This window comes from Solenopsis invicta, chromosome 12 (genome assembly GCF_016802725.1).
Source record: "Solenopsis invicta isolate M01_SB chromosome 12, UNIL_Sinv_3.0, whole genome shotgun sequence".
In the NCBI taxonomy this organism is placed as follows: domain Eukaryota; kingdom Metazoa; phylum Arthropoda; class Insecta; order Hymenoptera; family Formicidae; genus Solenopsis; species Solenopsis invicta.
This window is the reverse complement of record NC_052675.1, coordinates 1,202,501-1,225,189: the sequence shown is the minus strand read 5'-3', so window position 1 is coordinate 1,225,189 and position 22,689 is coordinate 1,202,501. Positions and strand designations below refer to the sequence as shown.

Sequence of the window (22,689 nt, the reverse complement as noted above, 5' to 3'; positions counted from 1 at the left end):
TACAGCCTAATAAATGAACAATATTTTTTAATTGTCTTTTAATAAAAATTTTTTCATATTTAATTTAATTATTGTATTATATCGATATATATTTTCTAATTACATTCTTATTTAAACAAATAATAAAAAAGTTGTATACTATGTGTCGCTCGTGTATTCATAAACTTAAGTGTGAAAAACAGACCAATGACGAGCAGTAATTTTAGTTGTTAAAAATTAAATTACATATTTTTTCTCAATTAACATTCGAAATAAATAACGCGGGACTAGTTTCTGCCTTACTAAAACCTTCTTCAGCCGCTATAATATACAACATATACTGATGTTGACAAGTTAATTACATATTAATTCAAATATTACATAAGTTAACTAAATGTTCTAAATTTCGGAGTCAAAGTTTATACATAAAACCGCATTTCACATCCTGTGTTGTCATCTTGTGTTATTACTGCGTATTTGGTTCCATTATTCGTGGAGATCTTTATTTATTGTATCTAGCTGTCATTATGTAAATGTGTCTATTAAATGTAAATGTCTATATCGAATTTGTACAATTTTTCTTAGTGTATATTGTTACTTTTGATTGTTATTCTAATTAAAGACGAGTTACATATTAGGTGTTGGAATTAATTCGTAGCGTTTTACGAGAGATGGCGGGGATACTACAGTTTTCTGTTTTTACCGTCAGAAGCAAATTTATCTTAAATCAATTGTTAGGTTAGGTGTTATTTTTACGACATCTTACTTTCACTTGTTAATAACATCAAGTTATAATTATTTAAATATGTCTAAATTTATACCAAATAAAGTGTTTTTGCGGGGAGTTTTATTACATTACTTTCATATGAATAAAACTGCTGCGGAAAGCCATAGGATTTTAGAAGAAGTTTACGGTGAGCAAGCTTTAGCTGAACAAACGTGTCGGAAGTGGTTTGCGCGATTCAAGAGCGGTGATTTCGACTTAGAAGACAAGGAACGACCTGGACAGCCAAAAAAGTCTGAAGACAAAGAATTGGAGACATTACTTGAGGAGAACTCAACTCAAACGCTCGAAGAGTTGTCCACATCGTTGGGGGTTGACTTTTCAACAGTAGGAAAACGACTTAAAGCGTTAAGGATGATCCAAAAGGAAGGACATTGGATCCCATACGAATTAAAGCCGAGGGACGTTGAAAGGCGTTTTTTGACTTGCGAGTTACTGCTTCAACGGTACAAAAGAAAAAGTTTTTTACATCGGATTGTTACGGGTGATGAAAAGTGGATATATTACGATAACCCCAAGCGCAAAAAATCATGGGTTAAGCCTGGACAACCATCATCATCAGTACCAAAACGTAATATTCATGGATCTAAGCTTCTTCTTTGCATTTGGTGGGATCAACGGGGTGTGGTTTACTACGAACTGCTGAATCCGAATGAAACCATCACTGGGGATCGTTACCGACTGCAATTGATGCGCTTGAGTCGGGCATTGAAGGAGAAACGGCCGGAATGGAGCGAAAGGCACGACAAAATTATTTTGCTGCACGACAATGCTAGACCGCACGTCGCAAAGCCAGTGCAAACGTACCTGCAAACACTGAAATGGGAAGTTCTAACCCACCCGCCGTATTCTCCAGATATTACTCCTTTGGATTATCACTTGTTCCGGTCGATGGCCCATGGTTTGTCCGCGGAGAAATTTACTTCTTATGAAGAATGCAAAACTTGGATTGATTCATGGATCGCCTCTAAGGACGAAGCGTTTTTTCGACGGGGTATCCGTCTCTTACCCGAAAGATGGGAAAAAGTTGTGGCAAGCGATGGAAAATATTTTTAGTAATGTATTTTTATATTTAAACTTAGAATAACTCGTTGTTTCTTTCTAAAAAAACGCTACGAATTAATTCCAACACCTAATACTAATTTGAGATTTTGTCGAAATTGACGTACATTTTCCTGGCGAGAGGAAAGACACAGGCGTGCTTGTCGACAGATCGTGATCGACTGAACTTCGAGACTCCGCTAACGATTTTTCGCAAGGTCGTATCGGTGTTGATCATAACATCATTTATTTATCATGTATCTCAAAAGTTACTGTTTTCGATTCTGTCTAATAAATCAAAATAAGATACATCGAGATACTCAGTATCACTGTTTAAATTAATGCTGTTCTTTTGAGCTTTTATGTGAATCATTTCAGAGATTAATCTTTTGTAATAATTTTGTTCATAATCTAAAATTTCCGGATTGTCCCAATCAAAACTATAATTGTATTCTATTCTATGTTCTGTAATTACTGAGTATCCCGATGCATCCCTATTGATGTTCTTTCTGTGTTCGTTAACTCTCGTTCTTAGTTACCTTTTGGTTTGGCCTACGTAAGTAGCATCACAATCTTTGCAGTTAATTTTATATATAACATTATTGTTGTCATTTATTGGTACGTCAATTTCGTCAAAATCTCAAATTGGTATGTAACTCGTCTTTAATTAAAATAACAATTAAAAGTAACAATATACACTAAGAAAAATTGTACAAATTCGATATAGACACACTTACATGATAACAGCTAGATACAATAAATAAAGATCTCCACGAATAATGGAACCAAATACGCAATAATAACACAAGATAACAACACAGGATGTGAAATGCGGTTTTATGTATAAACTTTGACTCCGAAATTTAGAACATTTAGTTAACTTATGTAATATTTGAATTAATATATAATTAACTTGTCAACATCAGTATATGTTGTATATAGCGGCTGAAGAAGGCCTTAGTAAGGTAGAAACTAGTCCCGCTTTATTTATTTCGAATGTTAATTGAAAAAATATATGTAATTTAATTTTTAACAACTAAAATTACTGCTCGTCATTGGCCTGTTTTTCACACTTAAATAAAAAAGTTATTCTAAATGCTATTCTGCATTTGCAAAATTAGTAAAAAAAAACTATAATTTTATATATGTTTATATAAATACTGTGGTTTAATTATACAGATTTCATTTTTTCGATGACGTATATTGACCTGATCTACCAGTTATATACACACATCATCATAAAGTGTTCACAGGTCATCATGAGGGATCAATTCGCAGCGATCACGGAGATCAAGCAACGTTCACCAGAGTTGCGACTTGAATAGGTGACCGCTTGGAGATTTCCGAAAAAATATTCCCGAGATTTTTTTTTGCGAAAAATGTTTTTTAAAATGTTACACAAATATTATTTTATTCATTAGAATTATGTGATGTAATAATATTTATGTAAATATTTTGGAAAAATAGAATGTTTCAATGCGATATTTCAAAAAGCGGATATCTTAATGTTGCTGCAATCTTCCAGTAATGTTGCTGCAATGTTTCGCAATCAAAATGCAATATTACAATGTTTCAATTAAATCATTCTGCAATGTTCCTGCAATCTCTCTGTGCTGTATGGGAAATAGTTTCTCGAAACGATGTCGTTTCGATGTCAAAAATGCAAGTCAAAAATTTTTGAAATTTTTATTAATTTTGATAGTTAATTAATAAAATTAATAATTAATTAATAATTTTAATTTTAATTTTTTATTTTTATTTCATTTTTAATTTTTTAATTTTGCTTTGGCTTTTTATTGCCACTACTTTATTAAAAAATTATGATATTGCAATATTTCCGGAATATTACTGGCATATGCCATGCGATGTTGCAGGCATATTGTTAATTTATGTTTTTGCAATGTCTCCGTAATATTGCATTGCAATCTGCAACATTGTAACACTGCTGCAATATTGCTGCAATTTTCTTTTCTTCAATCTTTTTTTTTTTTATAGTTTATGTAATAATTTTGGTGTACAAAAAAGATAAAACTAGAAAAATCGGTTTGAGAAGAAAGACATCATTAGCCCTATTGCTAATAAAAATTTTTCTGAGATATACTTTTTATACGAATTACAGAACATTTTTCAAGAATATTAAGTAATTAAGTTTTTTCTTTAAATTTCTTATGTATGCATAAATTCTGAATTATTCTAATATTTTATAAAAAAACTAAAAAATTTTCTAAAAACTATAAAATATTACAAAAATTTTGAAAACTTCTGGAAATATCTAAAAAATATCTAAAAATTTTGAAAATTATATTTAAAAATCTGAGACAAATTTATATAATCCGATGAAAACTTTTCTTAAAATTTTCCTGATTTTCTGTATAACATATTTTTTAGAATAGTTCTCAGATTTTTTAATGTAAATTTTATAATATGTAAAAATATACATATATATGAAAAATTCGGAGAAAAAAATATGGATTTCTCAATATTTCTAAAGTGTTTCAATTTATATAAAAATTCTGAAAAAGTTTCAGATAACTAATAAAATATTATTGTTCAAATCGATGTCGAATGATTCTATAAATCATTACATACAAAAATCATTCTACTTTTCTTTCGTGTACTAAATAATAAAAATGAACGATGAAAAAGTAGAAATGTAAGTAGAAATGCAATTAATTAATTTTTTTTTCGCATCATCGCATTGTCGAATCGATCTTTCATTTTCACAGACATGATTTGCTGATTAAATTAATTACAGTCCCGACAATGTGATATTTACTATTGAGATATTTTTTATTACAGTTTGTGTTTTATTATAACTAAAAAATTGAGGCTATGTTATTTTACTTCAACGCGGGAAATGCAACAACGCCGCGTTCATGCGGCTAGCGACATCAGAAATAGAATTTAGTTTTTTCTGAACTGCCACGTTGCCGCGCGCGGCATTTGCCGCGTCTATCAGTAGGCACCTAGCAACAGATAGCCACGAAGGGGTGGCTGACAAATGGCCACCAAATTTTTCTTGTGGTGGGGAGGGTCAAACTAAGCGACATAGCAACGAGATGAGCGTCATAGCAACGAGTGTGATTCAGTTAGCAATATGTTCTGAAGACTGCCGCGTCTCTGTGATGACACGTAATGCAAAAGTGAGAAAAAGTGAGAAAGCGAGTGAGAAAGATAGTTCCATTACAAATGTGAAGTATCCTAGCAACCATTGCGTTGATTAGATTTTGTTCAATACCTCGAAATATTGAACAAATAAACGCAATGATTGCTTGCAAATTTCACATTTGTAACAGCCGAATACACGTCTACTCTTGGTAACATTACAAATATAAATAAAAAAATAATGAATTCGGTATATAAAAATAAACTGCGCGTTCAAAGATATCGGTATGTAAAAAGAGAAATGATTAAGTATAAAGAAATTTTTTCAAAAATTTATCATGACATCGGTCGCATGTACCAATCAGCGCGCGCGGTTGAGCCGGCCGGAGTAGGAACGCTTGCTGAACGCGGCGCGCGGCACGCACGATAGCGTCGGTAGCGCGTGATCGCGGCAAGCCTACAAAGCAGAGCGCGTGCACGTGTTCGGTCTTATGGCTCTGGCAGACCAGCGCGATTTGCGACACGCGACGCGCGATTATCCAATAGGCGTACGTCTTTTCAAAAAATTGTAAACACCTATTGGATAATCGCGCGTCGCGTGTCGCAAATCGCGCTGGTCTGCCAGAGCCATTACGCGTTGTGTTCGGCGTTTGGACCGGAGCGGCGGTGCGGCGGAGGGACGTAAAGTTACAAAGTAAGTACTTTATGGATAAATATAAAAAAAAATTTGCACAAACTTATTATAAGTAATCTTATCATAACTCTAAGATTGACGCAAGATTGCATCATAACGCAAAGAATATACTACAGTTTACATATGTCATGTCTGATAGCATTCAATTTTTATAAAAAATTACATATCTATAATAATTATTTGAATATTTTCTAAATATGTAGGATAATATTTCATAGACACTTTTGTGATTTCAGATTGAATAGATCATAAACATTTATTACAGATGTTACATAAAAATATTTATGAAATACATACTATATTTAATAACATTTTCAATATTGCAATAACAATTTTATAATTTTTTCCCTTTTTTTGTATAAAATATTTATAAAATATTTATATGATAAATATAAAAGTAAATATTAATACATATTTATAAATATCATAAATATTGTGTGTTGTCTGGAATAGCATCTTATTAAGCTTCCTAATTTATTTAAAAATTAAATTTATCCATTATTACAGCTGAAATTGATACAAACAATGATAAATTTGAAGCAGAAGAATCAGAAATCATAACTGTAGAAAATAAGAATATAGGTATAAATACGAGTATATACACACACATGTGTACAAAAGCACACAGGCTTGCACGCCCTCCCTCATTAATATTTTTGAACAATTTAAATAAATCATTCCTTTTTAATTTATAATAAATTATTTTTACTGCTGAAATAGATATAAATGATAATATTGAAGCAAATGATATCGAAGTTAATATTATTGACGCTAACGATACTGAAGCTAATGATATAGATGACTCCGAAATATTAAATGCTGACAGCATTTCTTTCGTTGAAAATTTTATTTCTTGAAGACTAAATATTTTATTATATTAACCTTATAAAAACATGATTTGCTTAGATAATAAAAGCAAAAGAAATCTATAATTCGCGCTCATACATTTTGGTTTTTTTCTATAAAAAATTTGCTAAAAGTTCTTTTAAAACGAAAATAAAATTTGCACAATTTTTTTTTTTAAATGACGTAGTTAATGTAGTCATAGTGAGTATATTATTGATAATAGTAAATAATTTTATATATGTGTTTGTTGCTTCCTAAAACTGTTTAGTGAATGTATAAGTCAAATTATATGTGCAACATGTTGTCCTCAAATTGTACGTTTGACATATCAAATGGAAGTCCCTGCTAAAAATTCCATTAGAAGCGGATAGATTCTATAATAACAGGGAAAGAATTGTGCAGTAAAATAATAAAAAAATGGATAAAATGTTGAAATAACGTTTATTACGGAATCTATCCATTTCTAATGGAATTTTTACCAAGGATGTCCTCGAATTATACACTCGACATATTTCATGGGAATATAATGTTCTCAAATTAAACATTCTATCTCTATACTTTTATAATGTACTTTGTCCAGAGTTAACATTATATAATGTTTTTGTAAAACATAAATATATAACTCGTACTTTGAGGACAAAATGTATTTTAAAAGTATAGAAATAGAATGTTTAATTTGAGCACATTGTATATCCATAAGACATGTAGAAAGTATAATTCGGGGACACTTCCGTCAGGTATGTCCAATGCATAATGTGAGGACAATTCATATGTTGAATGCATAATTTGAGGATAGTCTCCAACTAATGCTTTCAATCCAAAAAGATTCAAAGTATGCATTGATTGTAAGATTTCTAATATTTTTTTTGTCTACTGTTCTAGGGTAAGTGCACCTATTATCGTGGCGTTTTCTGAAAATCCCAACTTTAATGCATCTTAAAAAAAATAAATGAATGAAAAGTTTAAACTTTTTTTTCTTAACGTTTATAAAAGAACTAAAAGAATATATAAATCCATCTATTATTAACAAAATGCAATTGTATTAATATTAAAATTAATGAAAACGGAATGCGCTTGTCACCGTGGTCATGTACAAATTATCGTGTACCCGTTTCCACAGATTTACCAATTACCGTGTCCGAAATACCGTTGATGAAAAAAATATATTTCGTAATGCTGATTAGTTCTCATGCTGTGCTTACTTCATGAGCTACTGTCATCGTGGAGATCACGTTTTGACAGTTATCAAGAATTATGTGTATATCAAGTAAATGTGTAATTTTTAATATCAAAAGCTGTGTATCACGCGCGTAGCATAAAAAAATGATAGAATGATAGTGAACTAAATACTTATGTGTTAAGTTATTTGCACTTTCACTGAAACGTGTATACCGCGGTAATACGAGTACCAACAACATGCGCATTGCACCTAATTTCGTGTAGATTTGACGCAGTTTAACTCGTGGTTTCCCCACTTTCGGCGCGCACCCACGCTCACATGCTTGCCCGATGTTACGCCTGACGTCACGCGACCGGGTGTGAGAGCGAGCGAGACGGAGAACGATACCGATGTCATGTGGCCAGAGCGCGCGAGCGAAAGAGACGGACCGACATTCCGCGATCGGGCGTGAGAGCGAGAGAGACATAATATTATACCTTCGTAACGAGCTATCGTTACAATATATATATAGTATAATATATATATTTACTACGTTTTCATTTAAACGTAGTAAACGTAGTAAATATATATATATATATATATATATATATATATATATATATATATATATATATATATTATATGCATATATATATTTTAACTTCTTTGATTTTTTCTTGAGTATCTCTGAAACATCAGTATAAAGATCAAAGTTATACATTTAATTAAATCAATAATTAACTATATTCTACAAATGTTTCAATTAGATTTTTTCGTTTGAGTGTAATAACAAAATTATAATATTCTAAAGAATTTTACATATAATATTCAGATAATATATTTATAATTTTTTCAGCATTGATTCAGCATGAACGAAAAAGTGACATCTGACTATTGCTTATTCTATATTGCTATAAATCAATTTTAATTTGATTAAATTCCAAACCAAGAAATCTGATTAATCTATATATAATCATGACATTCCTAACAGAGAAAACATACGTATACATACTTATTTCTTTGAATTCTTACAGAAGCTTGAGCAAGCCGTTTTGATATGTAGTCTGCAATGTCACTTTCCGTTAATTGATATGTTACACGAACAGTCTCTGTAATGCATTCATAAATGTTTTTTTTTTTTTTTAATATAGATTGTTAAAATTTTTTTTAAATATCTGTATATGTGCATGTTTAAACTAAATCTGAAATAAGTAAATCAAAGTTAATTTAAAAGTATACTAAAAACTTACATACGATCACTTTAGAAAGACTTAAATCTTTGAAACAACACTTATTGTTTTTGCCAGTCCAGTTAAAATTTTGCGCTAAAGGATCTACTGTTACTTTTTTCAAAATACTTCTTACCATAGTATGTGCATTAAACCCACCAACACTTTTTAAAATGCGAAGCTAAAAAATAAACAATTTTGAAATTAATATCGAATTAATAAATTTTATATAATAATTAATTATTATTAAATACATAAATTATTTTAGTTTCTTTTAACAATATGTAAATTAGAAATATAACATTCATTAATTTATGATAAAAAGTATAATAATATTAATTGTTATATTATTCGAAATAACATGAACTTATTCTATAATGTAAAAACATTAATAACGTTTATCATACTACTTTGTCCTCAAATGTGGTGTTATGCGTGATTTCCTCGGATTCGTTTGGCAGGAGCCCGTCGATCGGAGACGTTTGAATTAAACACTCGTTGTACGGTTAATAATAAAGTTCTTTATTATAGTTTGTTACACTGCCTTTTATTTGAGATAGGTAAGATAGTACCGAAATAGACTGTCGCGTGCTTTAACCTGAGTCTACCGCGTCTGTCGTTGGCTCTCTAGTTATTGGAGAGCTGGCCGATCTGGCCTTGCAGATTTAGCAGATCTGTTGTCCACTCGAGAAGGTCGCCTATTCAGCGTTCCTGGTATCGGTTACTGTGTCATGATGTCGGCATTACCGATACCGGTGGCATAATATAAACAAATTGTATTTTGTAATTAATTGTTTCGTCAGCGGTGGCTTTCGCCACTCGTGACAGTAGTTTCTTTCAATTGTTCCTCAAAGTTTATCAATTCAGTAAATGTAGATATCGGGAACTGGATATCGAATTCTGAATCATTGTAATGCCTGGAAGGTTGTATTTTTTCCTCTAATAAATATCAAATCTATTTTCAATATTATCCAATTTATATAATACTTTGTTAATTTTTCCTGTAATTTGTTTAGTTAAATCTGAAATAAATTTATTATATATTTTAGTAATGTTGTTATGGTACAATATTTAAAATGCTAAATATTGTTACGTCCGTCGGTGGCATAGGACACTCACGCGCACTCTCGCACAAAAAGGCACTCGCGTACAATAAATGATTGAGCAGACTTTTAAAGAAACTCAGACGTTTATTGAAACACGTCCGTTACCAAACGAGGCTTCAGACAAAAACAGCATAGCAACAAGCGTCGCTAACAAGCAACCGTCAACTCATTAATATCGAATAAAAAAGCTACACGGTAACACATTACAAATAGCACGGCCGTAACACTATCATACAATAACTAGACACACGCGCATAGACATACATTTCTCAGCACAGCTTTTTAATAAAAGAAATAAAAAATTTAATAATTTATTTTTATAGTAAATACCATCAGCATAAAAATTTTCTTTTTCGATATTTTTTGGAGAATCTTGCATACAAAGTTTATTTTTATCAAGTTGCTTTTTTATTTGTATCTAAAGAGTAAAAAGTTATTAATAATTTTTTGTGTCATATAGTTTATTTATAAATTTTATTACTCACCATTACTGTATGTGTTGTTCGTAGGATTAAAATTGTTTTCATGTAAAATATTTTGTGTAGATTTATTAACTACTTTATCAATTGATACTGTACTTCTTTAAGGAAAAGGAGGCAGGATTTTAGATTGATTTACGTTTAATTGATTTTTCTTATCCTTTAAAGATATGTCTTCTGAAGAAGAAGAGGGGGCCCTATCAGCACAAGGACGTCCACGGGACGTCCTAAGGACGTCATGTTACGTTGAGCAAGATATCGTAGGGAGTACCTGTTATAATCCTACGACGTCCACAGGCCGTCCCGAGGACTATCTAAGTTGCGCCTCACAATTTCCCATAGACATCCCGTGGACATTTCAATCAGGCGTCCCCAGGACGTCCATAAGTAATCATTGGGACATACCTACCTATTTCATGTACACTTCAGGACCGTTCAGGATTATTTCAGGATTTACGAGGATTATTTCAGGATATTTCGGGATTATTTCAGGATATTTCGGGATTATTTCAGGATATATTTCAGGATAATTAAGGATTACTTCAGGATGTTCGAAGATTATTTTAGGATATTTGACGATAATTACAGGCCATTAAAATTATTTTTTAAAAATACACATATTGTATCTCAATCTTAATCTTTATTATTTAAATACAAGCTTACTTGTAGTATAAAATTCGCATCTTCAGGATTATCATCGAAGGAGTGCACAACAACAGGCGTCAATTCGCTTTAGTGCTTCCTTAGGATTCGAACGAAGTCATCGCTGGCAGTGCAGGAACATTGGTAGCTCTAACGTCGAGCACAACAATTGCAGCTCGAAATACTTCTTCTGGGTCTCCTTAGGACAGAAATTCAACCTGTCGTAATCCAAGTCCATCTCGCCGATCGCGACGATCTTGTCCTTGTTATTTAACGACAGGTCCGACAACGACTTCAGGTACTCCTCTGGATTGTCGCATTCCTCATATTTATTGCATCGCGTCGGATGACAACCGACCGTCGAATACAGCCTGTCATCAATTCGCGCTACTCCAAGAACCTACTTGCTATTTTTCTACGCTACCAGCGTGATGATGATCTTCGAGAGGTTGTTCTTCCAACTTCGCTCTAAAATAATCTTGTCTAAATCCGGCTGATGCTTCTGGGACCCGTAATAGATATCGAATAGAATATATCAAAAATAACATCAAACAACATGAATATTTGGCTTAATCCGATAAACTAGCGTCATCTTGGTCATCTTGTTCCGAAACATGTTCCACATTTTTCATTTTATTCACACTAAAAGAATTTATACTAATTAAAATTTCACAACAATGACATTATTATATATTTTTATACATTTTTAAATAATACTTTACATAACGTTTTATTCACGTAGAAATGAAAAAAGGAACTTACTTTCTTTCGTTACGTTCTGATGCATGTCTTAACCAAGACTTAACAGGCACTGAAATAATTTGTTCAGTTGCGTCGGGGAAATAAATTCGTACAGCACCTATAACACGTTAATATACAATAATATTTAAAAGTAACATATATTTATAGTTATGTAAGGTATTTTATATATATTGAACATATAAACAATAAGTACATTATTATTTTATAAAAATAATATGATGTAGTTATTGTCTATCTCTTTCTAACATATATAATAAAAAATACCATATATAACTATTTGATCCCTATTGAAAACGCGCTTATAAAAATGTTTGCACACTTTTTTATCATTCTATCCTTGTTTTATGTCTAATGAACAGTTAAGATTACTGAATACGAATCTTATTGTATTAGTTTAAGTAAATATGGTTTAACTTACCAAATATAATACTTCTTAAATGCAAATCAAAGAAGGAACGTTTTTTTTTCCCACCAACGTAACTAAATAAGCTTGAAACTGGATCACTTAAAGTTCTTCGCAATATATTAAATGTAAGGGATTTGATGTCTGTTCCTCCTATTTGTGATAGTTGAGTAATCTATAAAGAATATAAATGAGATTAAATCTTTTTGTATGTTATTAGTTTAAAAAAATTATTTTTTTTAAATACATACCAACGCTTTACGATTGATTTTGTTCTCCACTATTAATTTGTCCATTTTCTCTAAGCGTTCCACAGTTTTTAACGGAAAAAATTCCAACTTCCGAAAATTGTTTTTCTGATTCATCTTTTACGGTAAAAATTTTTATCTGGTTTTGTATATCATTTAATGTTGTCGTTGCAATATTTTGTTGGTGAAATATTCTCGAAATTTTGAAATCTATATCTAATAGTTTTCGTACAATAAATTTTTGTACATCTGACGAAGCTGAAAGATTTTATAAAATTAAAGTTCTTTATAAAATATAAATATACAAATTGTTCTGAAATTCATGATTTCAAATATAGCAAGTTGTCGAAAAGATAAATAAAATTGTAATTTGCAAATTTTTATTTTATGCGGTAATTTTTGAGATATAAAGGTTTAAGACTAGCCAGTAACAAACTGCGCTTAGATGGTATGCATATCCATGAATTGCGCGTGCACCAATGATCGTATGACAGGTGACCATCTAAATCATCTAATCTGATTGACCGACTTTAAGCCTTTACATCTTCAAACTACTGTTTGAATTAAAAATTTCTAAATAACTGTTTCACTTTATTTTTCAAAAACTTTCTTGCTATACTATTTTGATTCGTAAATTTTGGAACATCGTCTATTACAAAGCAATATGATTAGTACTTACATGTGTTAACAGTATGTGTTTTAAAATGTTCAAATTCGAATACATCTTTTTCTCCGTCATCTGTGATATGATCAAAATCATATCCTATGAATAAAAATATAAAATGTTCAAATTATATGACTTTAATTCAGACGTAATTTAGTATTATTGTAATATGAAATATGTGTGTGTGTGTGTGTGGTGTGTGCATAAGTGCGCATGTGTGTGTGTGCACGTGTATAAATTTCTTACCTGTATTAATTTTTGAAGAACTAGCTTCTTCTATATAAGGATTTTTGGACTTATTTATCGTTTCATTTATCGTTTCCGACAGTTTTAATACGGGTTTGCCTAATTGAAAGAAAAAATTGCTGCATTATGAATCTTATGAAAATTGCATTGCGAATTTTTCTACCAATACACATGTATAATATTCTTAGTCCCATATTCTTAGTCCATCTTTAAGAAATAATTAAGGATTCCTTATTCTTATCTGTTTTTGTCTCGCGTACTACATTTTGCAATACGCGAGACAAAAACCGGACAGAGACGAGGAATCTTGATTTCTCAAGGAAAGATTACGAATACAATCGTGAATATCTTCACTTACTTTTACATGATGACGTTTTACATGATTTTTCAAGTACATTTTCAGATGTAGTAATAGGAATGCTTTTTTGTGGAATTTTTGGATAAGCGGGTACGTGAACTCTTTTTTCTTCTTCGGAGAAGCTTTCTTCGCTACTTTTGACAGTTTTCGCTCTGTTCTTTCTACTTTTTTTGGAAATTTCATTATCCTCACTTTGAGAATTAATATCTGATATATATTCAATTTTTTTTTAAATTTTCATTCCTTTATCATATGTATCTGAATAAAAGAAAATACGGTAAATAGTATTATTACTAGAAAATAATATTAAAACAACAAAAAATATTTTAATTTGTATATAAAAAATATTTGTTAATTATAATTTAGCCAAAAAGTATCATTAATTAATGTTTCTACAAAATTTCTAGAAGTCATATAACAGATACATACTTTATTAATATTTTTATTTTGACGATTATCAAAGAACAGATAGAAGTAAAACATTGTAGTTTATGTAAACGATTATTATCAATGTAATTATGTACTATTCTACAAGTAGATTCTTATACCTACTCGTAGTTGTCCAGAATTTTTTTATTTCATGCTGTGGCCAATCATCCATTTTTGAAACACATTTTTTTACTGCCTTTCTAAATTTTTCATTATTGGAGAAAGTCGGCCAATATGCATGTTTTTTATCTTCGGTTATCCAAGAGGATGGTATCATTTGCACTCCATCATTAAATTCTATTACAGTGTATTGCTCCATAATTAAAACTGATAAAAGTAAATATCACATATATCACATATACTTAAAAAGTACTTAAAAAGTCAAGTACATTTTACTAATGCAATTTGTGAACATAAAACATATTTAACTTCTAATAATGGTAACTTATATTTATTTTTATCATAACTTAGAAATTCTTGTACTTCAAATTCAATATATATTTGAGTTTGATTTGATTCTAATATAAATAAAGATAAAATAGATAAGTGTAGCTTTACCAAATGATACTAGAATTAATGATTCTGATGAAATTAATTTAAGTTAATTTCTATAAAAGATGACATTTATCAAGTAAAAAAGAAAATAGCTTGTATTCTTATTAGAGTAAGTTTCTAAATATAAAACAATAAAAATAAGGACAAAAATAAAAAATCTGTAATTTTTGTAGCATCGAAAATATATATGTAGTCTTTTAATATCAAATATTTTATAATATCATTATTCATTATAAATACATATACCTTTTAATAGAAATGAAAATACGCACGACTACTGTAATACATTTATTACAATAAACTTATTGTTTAAGTCGACAAAGCAGTTATAGAGGTTTGAATAGATTAATAGATTCTACACACAACTTACCCTTCTACTTTAACAATCTTTGAATTTCCAATTCTTGTACAGATCAATACCACGTGTTAAAAAAATCAAGCACTGACCAAGTAACTATCAAAGTACCATATAATGCTAAAAACAGTCTTTCGTTATCTTGCTATTATCCTCAGGTATCATTACAGATATCATTTCCGGTTGACACTTATACAGAAGCAGGCGGTGGGGACAAACAGGAAGAAAATACGTCGTCTGCAGAACTATTGACATTTATTTGGTTAAGATGCTGGTGCATCTGTCGATGATAACGGCATTCGCTGATTACAGATCCTAACCTCTAATATTATTGTAATATACATTATGTTGTTGAATTACCTTAAAAAATCACGCTGTCGAGAACACGCTTGCCACATCGTCTACAAAACGTTTCGCAAGCAGAAAATACATCGAAACCGGAATATACTAATAAAATCCCGCTTAATTAGAATGGAGTGTCTTCTATATTTTCCACGTGTGTTAATAATAATCTATTACTATTGTCCGTGCCCGGCATCCGATTCTCGAAGTCTCGGTGGCGCTTTCCCCCCATTCCTCTCACCCCGAGCGCCGTACGCCACGAGAAGTAGGACCGTTTAAGCGTCGTCTACAATAGAGACTTAAGCCTTTAGCCCTAAGAAATTGACCAATAATAGTTGACTTGTAGAAGAATAATCGATTGTGTTTGGCCAATTTCTTAGGGCTAAAGGCTTAAAGCCTGGTTTATGCAGGCAATAACCGCTAACCAATAGTAATAGATTATTATTAACACACGTGAAAAATATAGAAGACACTCCATTCTAATTATGCGGGATTTCATTAGCATATCCCGGTTTCGATATATTTTCTGCTTGCGAAACGTTTTGTAGACGATGTGGCAAGCGTGTTCTCGACAGCGTGATTTTTAAAGGTAATTCAACAACATAATGTATATTACAATAATATTAGAGGTTAGGATCTGTAATCAGCGAATGCCGTTATCATTGACAGATGCACCAGCAACTTAACCAAATAAATGTAAATAGTTCTGCAGACGACGTATTTTCTTCCTGTTTGTCCCCACCGCCTGCTTCTGCATAAGTGTCAACCGGAAATGATATCTGTAATGATACCTGAGGAAAAAAGCAAGCTAACGAAAGACAGTGTTTTTAACATTATATGGTACTTTGAGGAATCATCAGCGATTTACGGTGTCACAGGTAAGGTACAAGATAAAAATGTTATTATTTGACTTATTAACGATATTATAGTCTCCTATTTTTTCATACAAACTAGTAACGTGTCATAAAGACATGTAATCGCATGAGCAGAAATAAGATTTTTTTTATTTCTGCTTATTCTTATAACATTTTTTATAAACATATATTCCAAAACATTTATTACGGCAAAGATATAAAACGTGTAATTATCCTTTAATTTTAAACTCTCAAATGTTTGCGAAATAACGCGACAAATTGTAAGGTTAGATATTAATTTACATATATATTTTTTAAGGGAACTAGATATGAACAGTAACTAGATATTTTTATAAAGTTAAAGATGTCACGTGAAAATAGATTTTATACAATTAATTCTGTAAGTCAAAGAAAAATTCGAAAGATAGAAGTTGATGTAATTAGCGAAGCATTAAATACATCATGTAATAATGTAACTGACGTGTCATCAGTATCTAATGAATCTCATATATATCCTTCGACATCTAATGAATCTCATATATATCCTTCGACATCTAATGAATCTCATATATATCCTTCGACATCAGGATTAAACGATAATTTACATGTCGGAAGAGAGATAGATACCGATTTATCAAATGATACAAACAGTGATTCAGATGAAATTAATTCTGTATCAAGCAGTGAAAATGAGCAACAAATAAGAGACTTTCAGATTAATAATATGAATGAGGATGTAGATATTGATTTCAAAACATTTCTTGCTAATTGGGCAGTCAAAGAAAATGTTTCGCAACAAGCACTACGTAATCTTGTACATGGTATAAGACAGTATACTTGTGACAATTGTCATTCTAACATACCATCTGATCCTAGAACACTTCTGCGTACTCCAAGAAATACTGATATTAGACAATGTGCTGGAGGAGAATATTACTACTTTGGATTACTAAAGTCAATTGAAAATATTTTGTCATTTAATTCCATAAATCCAACTGATATAAAAATATCCATAAATATTGATGGATTGCCATTATCTAAATCTTCACAACAACAGTTGTGGCCAATTTTAGGTTCCATAGAACAATCAAAGCAAGTTTTCATTATTGGAGCATATTATGGCAAACAAAAACCTTGTAATTTAGAAGACTTTTTACGAGACTTTATAGAGGAAGCAAAATTATTATGTCAGGATGGAATTGTTATTGATAATGAACACATTCAATGCAGTATACATTCTATAATATGTGATACGCCAGCTAAAGCGTTTATCTTACAAATTAAAGGACATACTGGTTATTCCAGTTGCACAAAATGTACAACTGAAGGTGATTTCCGTTGTAATAAGGTTTGTTTCCCTGAAATAAATGCTCCATTGAGAACAGATCTCCATTTTAGATCAAAAATCGATGAAAATCATCATATTGGTACATCGATTGTTGAAGAAATTCCAAATTTTGATCTAATAAATAATGTACCACTGGATTATATGCATTTGGTTTGTCTTGGAATTACGCGACGATTGGTATATCTATGGCTATTCGGCGAATTAAAATATCGTTTGGAAAATAGAAAATGTCAAATGATATCATCACATTTAGAAAATGTATTAAAAAAACACGTACCTTCTGAATTTGTACGAAAACCTCGATCACTAACTTTGGTTAAATTATGGAAAGCTACCGAATTTCGACAGTTACTTCTGTATGTAGGACCTGTAGCTTTTAAAGATATTCTTCGTCGTGACATATATGATCACTTTGTAACATTACATGCAGCTATTAGAATATTATGTTCTACAGAAGCACAAAATTTATTTAATTATTGTCAGGAATTGCTGGAACATTTCGTTACATCATTTGGATTGATTTATGGTACTCACAACGTCTCTCATAATGTACACGGTCTCATCCATCTTGTGCAGGATGTAAAAAAATTTGGTCCACTAGATAATTTTAGTGCATTTAAATACGAAAATTTTTTACAAACATTAAAAAAACTATTGAAAAAGTATGACAAACCATTGCAACAAATTGTTCGAAGATATATTGAATATGAAGAAAATAAAATACCAGAAAAATTAACGATAGAAGAAAATGAAAACTTTAAATTAGATATGAGATCTATTCACACATCTGGGCCATTAATACATGGTTGTTGCAATCCACAATATAAAATAATAACAAAAACAAATATGACATTACGAATAGATGTAACAGGAGATAACTGTTGTGCATTAATCGATGAAACTATTGTGCTAATAAAGAATATAGCATTCAATAGAGATCTTAATGCAAATGTAATTATCGGTCATAAATTTTTACATAAACAAGATTTTTACAAAATTCCATGTCCGTCATCATTATTAAAAATATTTACTGTACATGGTTTAAGCGAATTACAAATATGGCCAATAAAAAATATTCATAAAAAATATGTTAAATTACCATTATCAGAAGATAAATTTGTGATATTTCCATTGTTGCACTGAAAGAAATATTGTCAGCAATTGAAAATTATCATCCAGTGTCCAAAAAAGTAGAAAGAACAGAGCGAAAACTGTCATAAGTACCGAAGAAAGCTTCTCCGAAGAAGAAAAAAGAGTTCACGTACCCTCTTATCCAAAAATTCCACAAAAAAGCATTCCTATTACTACATCTGAAAATGTACTTAAAAAATCATGTAAAACGTCATCATGTAAATAAGTCCAAAAATCTTTATATATTATAGAAGAAGCTAGTTCTTCAAAAATTAATACAGATAAAAAATATACTCACGTGCACACATGCACACTTATGCACACACCACACACACATATTCCATATTACAATAATACTAAATTACGTCTGAATTAAAGTCAAATAATTTGAACATTTTATATTTTTATTCATGGGATATGATTTTGATCATATCACAGATGACGGAGAAAAAAATGTATTCGAATTTGAACATTTTCAAACTCATACTGTTAACACATGTAAGTACTAATCATATTGCTTTGTAATAGACGATGTTCCAAAATTTACGAATCAAAATATAGTATAGCAAGAAAGTTTTTGAAAAATAAAGTAAAACAGTTATATAGAAATTTTTAATTCAAACAGTAGTTTGAAGATGTAAAGGCTTAAAGTCGGTCAATCAGATCAGATGATTTAGATGGTCACCTGTCATACGATCATTGGTACACGCGCAATTCATGGATATGCATACCATCTAATCGCAGTTTGTTACTGGCTAGTCTTAAACCTTTATATCTCAAAAATTACGGCATAAAATAAAAATTTGCAAATTACAATTTTATTTATCTTTTCGACGACTTGCTATATTTGAAATCATGAATTTCAGAACAATTTGTATATTTATATTTTATAAAGAACTTTAATTTTATAAAATCTTTCAGCTTCGTCAGATGTACAAAAATTTATTCTGCGAAAACTATTAGATATAGATTTCAAAATTTCGAGAATATTTCACCAACAAAATATTGCAACGACAACATTAAATGATATACAAAACCAGATAAAAATTTTTACCCTAGAAGATAAATCAGAAAAACGAATTTCGGAAGTTGATTACATGGAATTTTTTCCGTTAAAAACTGTGGAACACTTAGAGAAAATCGCAAAATTAATAATGGAGAACAAAATCAATTGTAAAGCGTTGGTATGTATTTTAAAAAAATAATTTTTTAAACTAATAACATACAAAAAGATTTAATCTCATTTATATTTTTTATAGATTATTGAACTATCACGAATAGGAGGAACAGACATCAAATCCCTTACATTTAATATATTGCGAAGAACTTTAAGTGATCCAGTTGCAAGCTTATTTAGTTACGTTGGTGGGAAAAAAAACGTTCCTTCTTTGATTTGCATTTAAGAAGTATTATAATTGGTAAGTTAAACCAATATTTACTTAAACTAATACAATAAGATTTGTATTCAGTAATCTTAACTGTTCATTAGACATAAAACAAGGATAGAATGATAAAAAAGTGTGCAAACATTTTTATAAGCGCGTTTTCAATAGGGATCAAATAGTTATGTATGGTATTTTTTATTATATATGTTAGAAAGAGATAGACAATAACTACATCATATTATTTTTATAAAATAATAATGTACTTATTGTTTATATGTTCAATATATATAAAATACCTTACATAACTATAAATATATGTTACTTTTAAATATTATTGTATATTAACGTGTTATAGGTGCTGTACGAATTTATTTCCCCGACGCAACTGAACAAATTATTTCAGTGCCTGTTAAGTCTTGGTTAAGACATGCATCAGAAGGTAACGAAAGAAAGTAAGTTCCTTTTTTCATTTCTACGTGAATAAAACGTTATGTAAAGTATTATTTAAAAATGTATAAAAATATATAATAATGTCATTGTTGTGAAATTTTAATTAGTATAAATTCTTTTAGTGTGAATAAAATGAAAAATGTGTAACATGTTTCGGAACAAGATGACCAAGATGACGCTAGTTTATCGGATTAAGCCAAATATTCATGTTGTTTGATGTTATTTTTGATATATTCTATTCGATATCTATTACGGGTCCCAGAAGCATCAGCCGGATTTAGACAAGATTATTTTAGAGCGAAGTTGGAAGAACAACCTCTCGAAGATCATCATCACGCTGGTAGCGTAGAAAAATAGCAAGTAGGTTCTTGGAGTAGCGCGAATTGATGACAGGCTGTATTCGACGGTCGGTTGTCATCCGACGCGATGCAATAAATATGAGGAATGCGACAATCCAGAGGAGTACCTGAAGTCGTTGTCGGACCTGTCGTTAAATAACAAGGACAAGATCGTCGCGATCGGCGAGATGGACTTGGATTACGACAGGTTGAATTTCTGTCCTAAGGAGACCCAGAAGAAGTATTTCGAGCTGCAATTGTTGTGCTCGACGTTAATGCTACTAATGTTCCTGCACTGTCGCAACGCCAGTGACGACTTCATGTAAATCCTGATGAAGCACAAAAACGAATTGACGGCGGGCGTCGTGCACTCCTTCGATGGTAATCCTAAAGATGCGAATTCCATACTACAATTAAGCTTGTATATCGGTATCAATGGATGTTCGTTGAAGACAGAGGAAAATCTTTTCGCGATCACTACCATTTTCGCAAACAGACTCGTGAAAGAGACCGATTGCCCGTGTTGTGAAATCAGAGCGACGCACGCGTTTGCGAATGATGTTATCACGAAATTTTCGTTTGCAAATTGAACTTTATGATTCATGTGTAAGTAAAAGTTTTTGATTGTGATACAACAATATGTATGTAGTCTCTCACTGAAAGTCACAAGCACAACATCTATTCGTGAGATACGATCCAAGAAGAGCACGCATCTTTCCGTTTATTTCTTTTCCCTTCATCTGTGACTGAAAATCTGACCATCTTACAATAATCGTTATTGACAAGGAAATTATTTTTCACATCGGACTTCCTTACATTCTCGCCTATCAACGTAGAACTTGGACACAATAAAAACAAGACACCGTCACAGCATTTTTGTTTAATCTGTCATAACTCTTTTCACTTTTATTTATATTTATATTTTGTTATTTACTCACATTTTTATTTATTTATTCTAACTGCGTGTTCACTTCTTGGATCGAAGGCTCACATGAGGCTCCTGTAATTCGCGATATTATTATTTAATTTATCTATTTTTATTTGCGGTTTCTCGTTTGTTTTTTATAAGAAAATGTTTTTCACTGATGAAGGCTCTGTGTAGCACGAAACGCGTTTGATTTATGTATTAATAATGTTTAAAGGAATTTTTGACTCTTCGTTTGATTATAATAATTTATATGTATTAATCCTATTTTGAATAAACCTGCCCGTTATAGGCCTATTTGTCTTAACTTTCTTGTTTACTCATTGACACGAGCTTGTCACTACCTATTTTATTTAATATGTATTTTGTAAGAATAATTTTAATGGTTCTGTATAATCCTCAAACATCCTAAAGTAATCCTCAAATATCCTGAAATTATTTTTTTCAATGCATAATTCTGTATTTTAAAAAAATTCATAAATGGTTATCACGCACCGACAGCCCACGGATCCCGTTTGTGCGTTGCATTGGTTAGTATATGCTGAAATTATGTGTTGGACGTGTTTATAATCTACACCTCCTGTACAAACCTCCTAGGGGCGTCCAAAGGATGTCTTAAGGACGACCATGGGATGTTCCGAGGACGCCCTAAAGGTGTTTTTGGGATGTTCTTAGGATGCCCATGGGAAGTCCTGGGATGTTATAATGCCCTAAACCCGTCCCATTCACATCCCAGGACATTTAGGACGGATTTAGGATCATCCTGAGGATATCTTGTGCTATTAGGGGGATGATGCATGTCTTTTAGCCTGTATACGTCTTCTCTTTTTTT

The 22,689-nt window shown here is 31.0% G+C and overlaps 2 protein-coding genes, 1 long non-coding RNA gene and 2 pseudogenes across 3 annotated transcripts; 2 read left to right on the top strand and 3 right to left on the bottom strand.

The window, feature by feature from the left end:
- Positions 1-5,596: 5,596 nt before the first annotated feature.
- LOC113003365 lies at positions 5,597-10,591 on the bottom strand. Its single transcript, XR_005576101.1, has 3 exons — positions 9,245-10,591; positions 8,859-9,018; positions 5,597-8,717 (listed from the first exon to the last, which is right to left on the bottom strand). It is a non-coding gene; the product is annotated as an uncharacterized LOC113003365 (long non-coding RNA).
- A 451-nt stretch (positions 10,592-11,042) lies between these two features.
- Positions 11,043-11,596, bottom strand: LOC120359225 (annotated as a pseudogene).
- On the bottom strand, positions 11,043-12,594 carry LOC120359224. The gene is made up of 4 exons (XM_039456032.1): positions 12,481-12,594; positions 12,245-12,404; positions 11,827-11,923; positions 11,043-11,706 (listed from the first exon to the last, which is right to left on the bottom strand). The coding sequence occupies exons 1-4, from the start codon at positions 12,592-12,594 to the stop codon at positions 11,634-11,636; spliced, it is 444 nt and encodes a 147-aa protein (XP_039311966.1). The 3' UTR covers positions 11,043-11,633.
- Positions 12,595-15,953: 3,359 nt separating this feature from the next.
- LOC113005294 lies at positions 15,954-22,164 on the top strand. Its single transcript, XM_039456310.1, has 7 exons — positions 15,954-16,015; positions 16,131-16,304; positions 19,198-19,257; positions 19,681-19,943; positions 20,019-20,177; positions 20,500-20,596; positions 20,717-22,164. The coding sequence occupies exons 2-5, from the start codon at positions 16,199-16,201 to the stop codon at positions 20,160-20,162; spliced, it is 573 nt and encodes a 190-aa protein (XP_039312244.1). The 5' UTR covers positions 15,954-16,015; positions 16,131-16,198; the 3' UTR covers positions 20,163-20,177; positions 20,500-20,596; positions 20,717-22,164.
- LOC120359222 lies at positions 20,824-22,164 on the top strand (annotated as a pseudogene).
- Positions 22,165-22,689: the final 525 nt, after the last annotated feature.

Coding starts and splice junctions, on each gene's coding strand:
- LOC113005294 (XM_039456310.1), top strand. CDS start 16,199: ATGATATCTGTAATGATACCTGAGGAAAAAAGCAAGCTAACGAAAGAC. Junction 16,305..19,197: donor AGCGATTTACGGTGTCACAG/GTAAGGTACAAG, acceptor ATCATATCACAG/ATGACGGAGAAAAAAATGTA. Junction 19,258..19,680: donor AACTCATACTGTTAACACAT/GTAAGTACTAAT, acceptor AAAATCTTTCAG/CTTCGTCAGATGTACAAAAA.
- LOC120359224 (XM_039456032.1), bottom strand. CDS start 12,594: ATGAATCAGAAAAACAATTTTCGGAAGTTGGAATTTTTTCCGTTAAAA. Junction 12,405..12,480: donor AAATCAATCGTAAAGCGTTG/GTATGTATTTAA, acceptor TATTCTTTATAG/ATTACTCAACTATCACAAAT. Junction 11,707..11,826: donor TCAGAACGTAACGAAAGAAA/GTAAGTTCCTTT, acceptor AAATTCTTTTAG/TGTGAATAAAATGAAAAATG.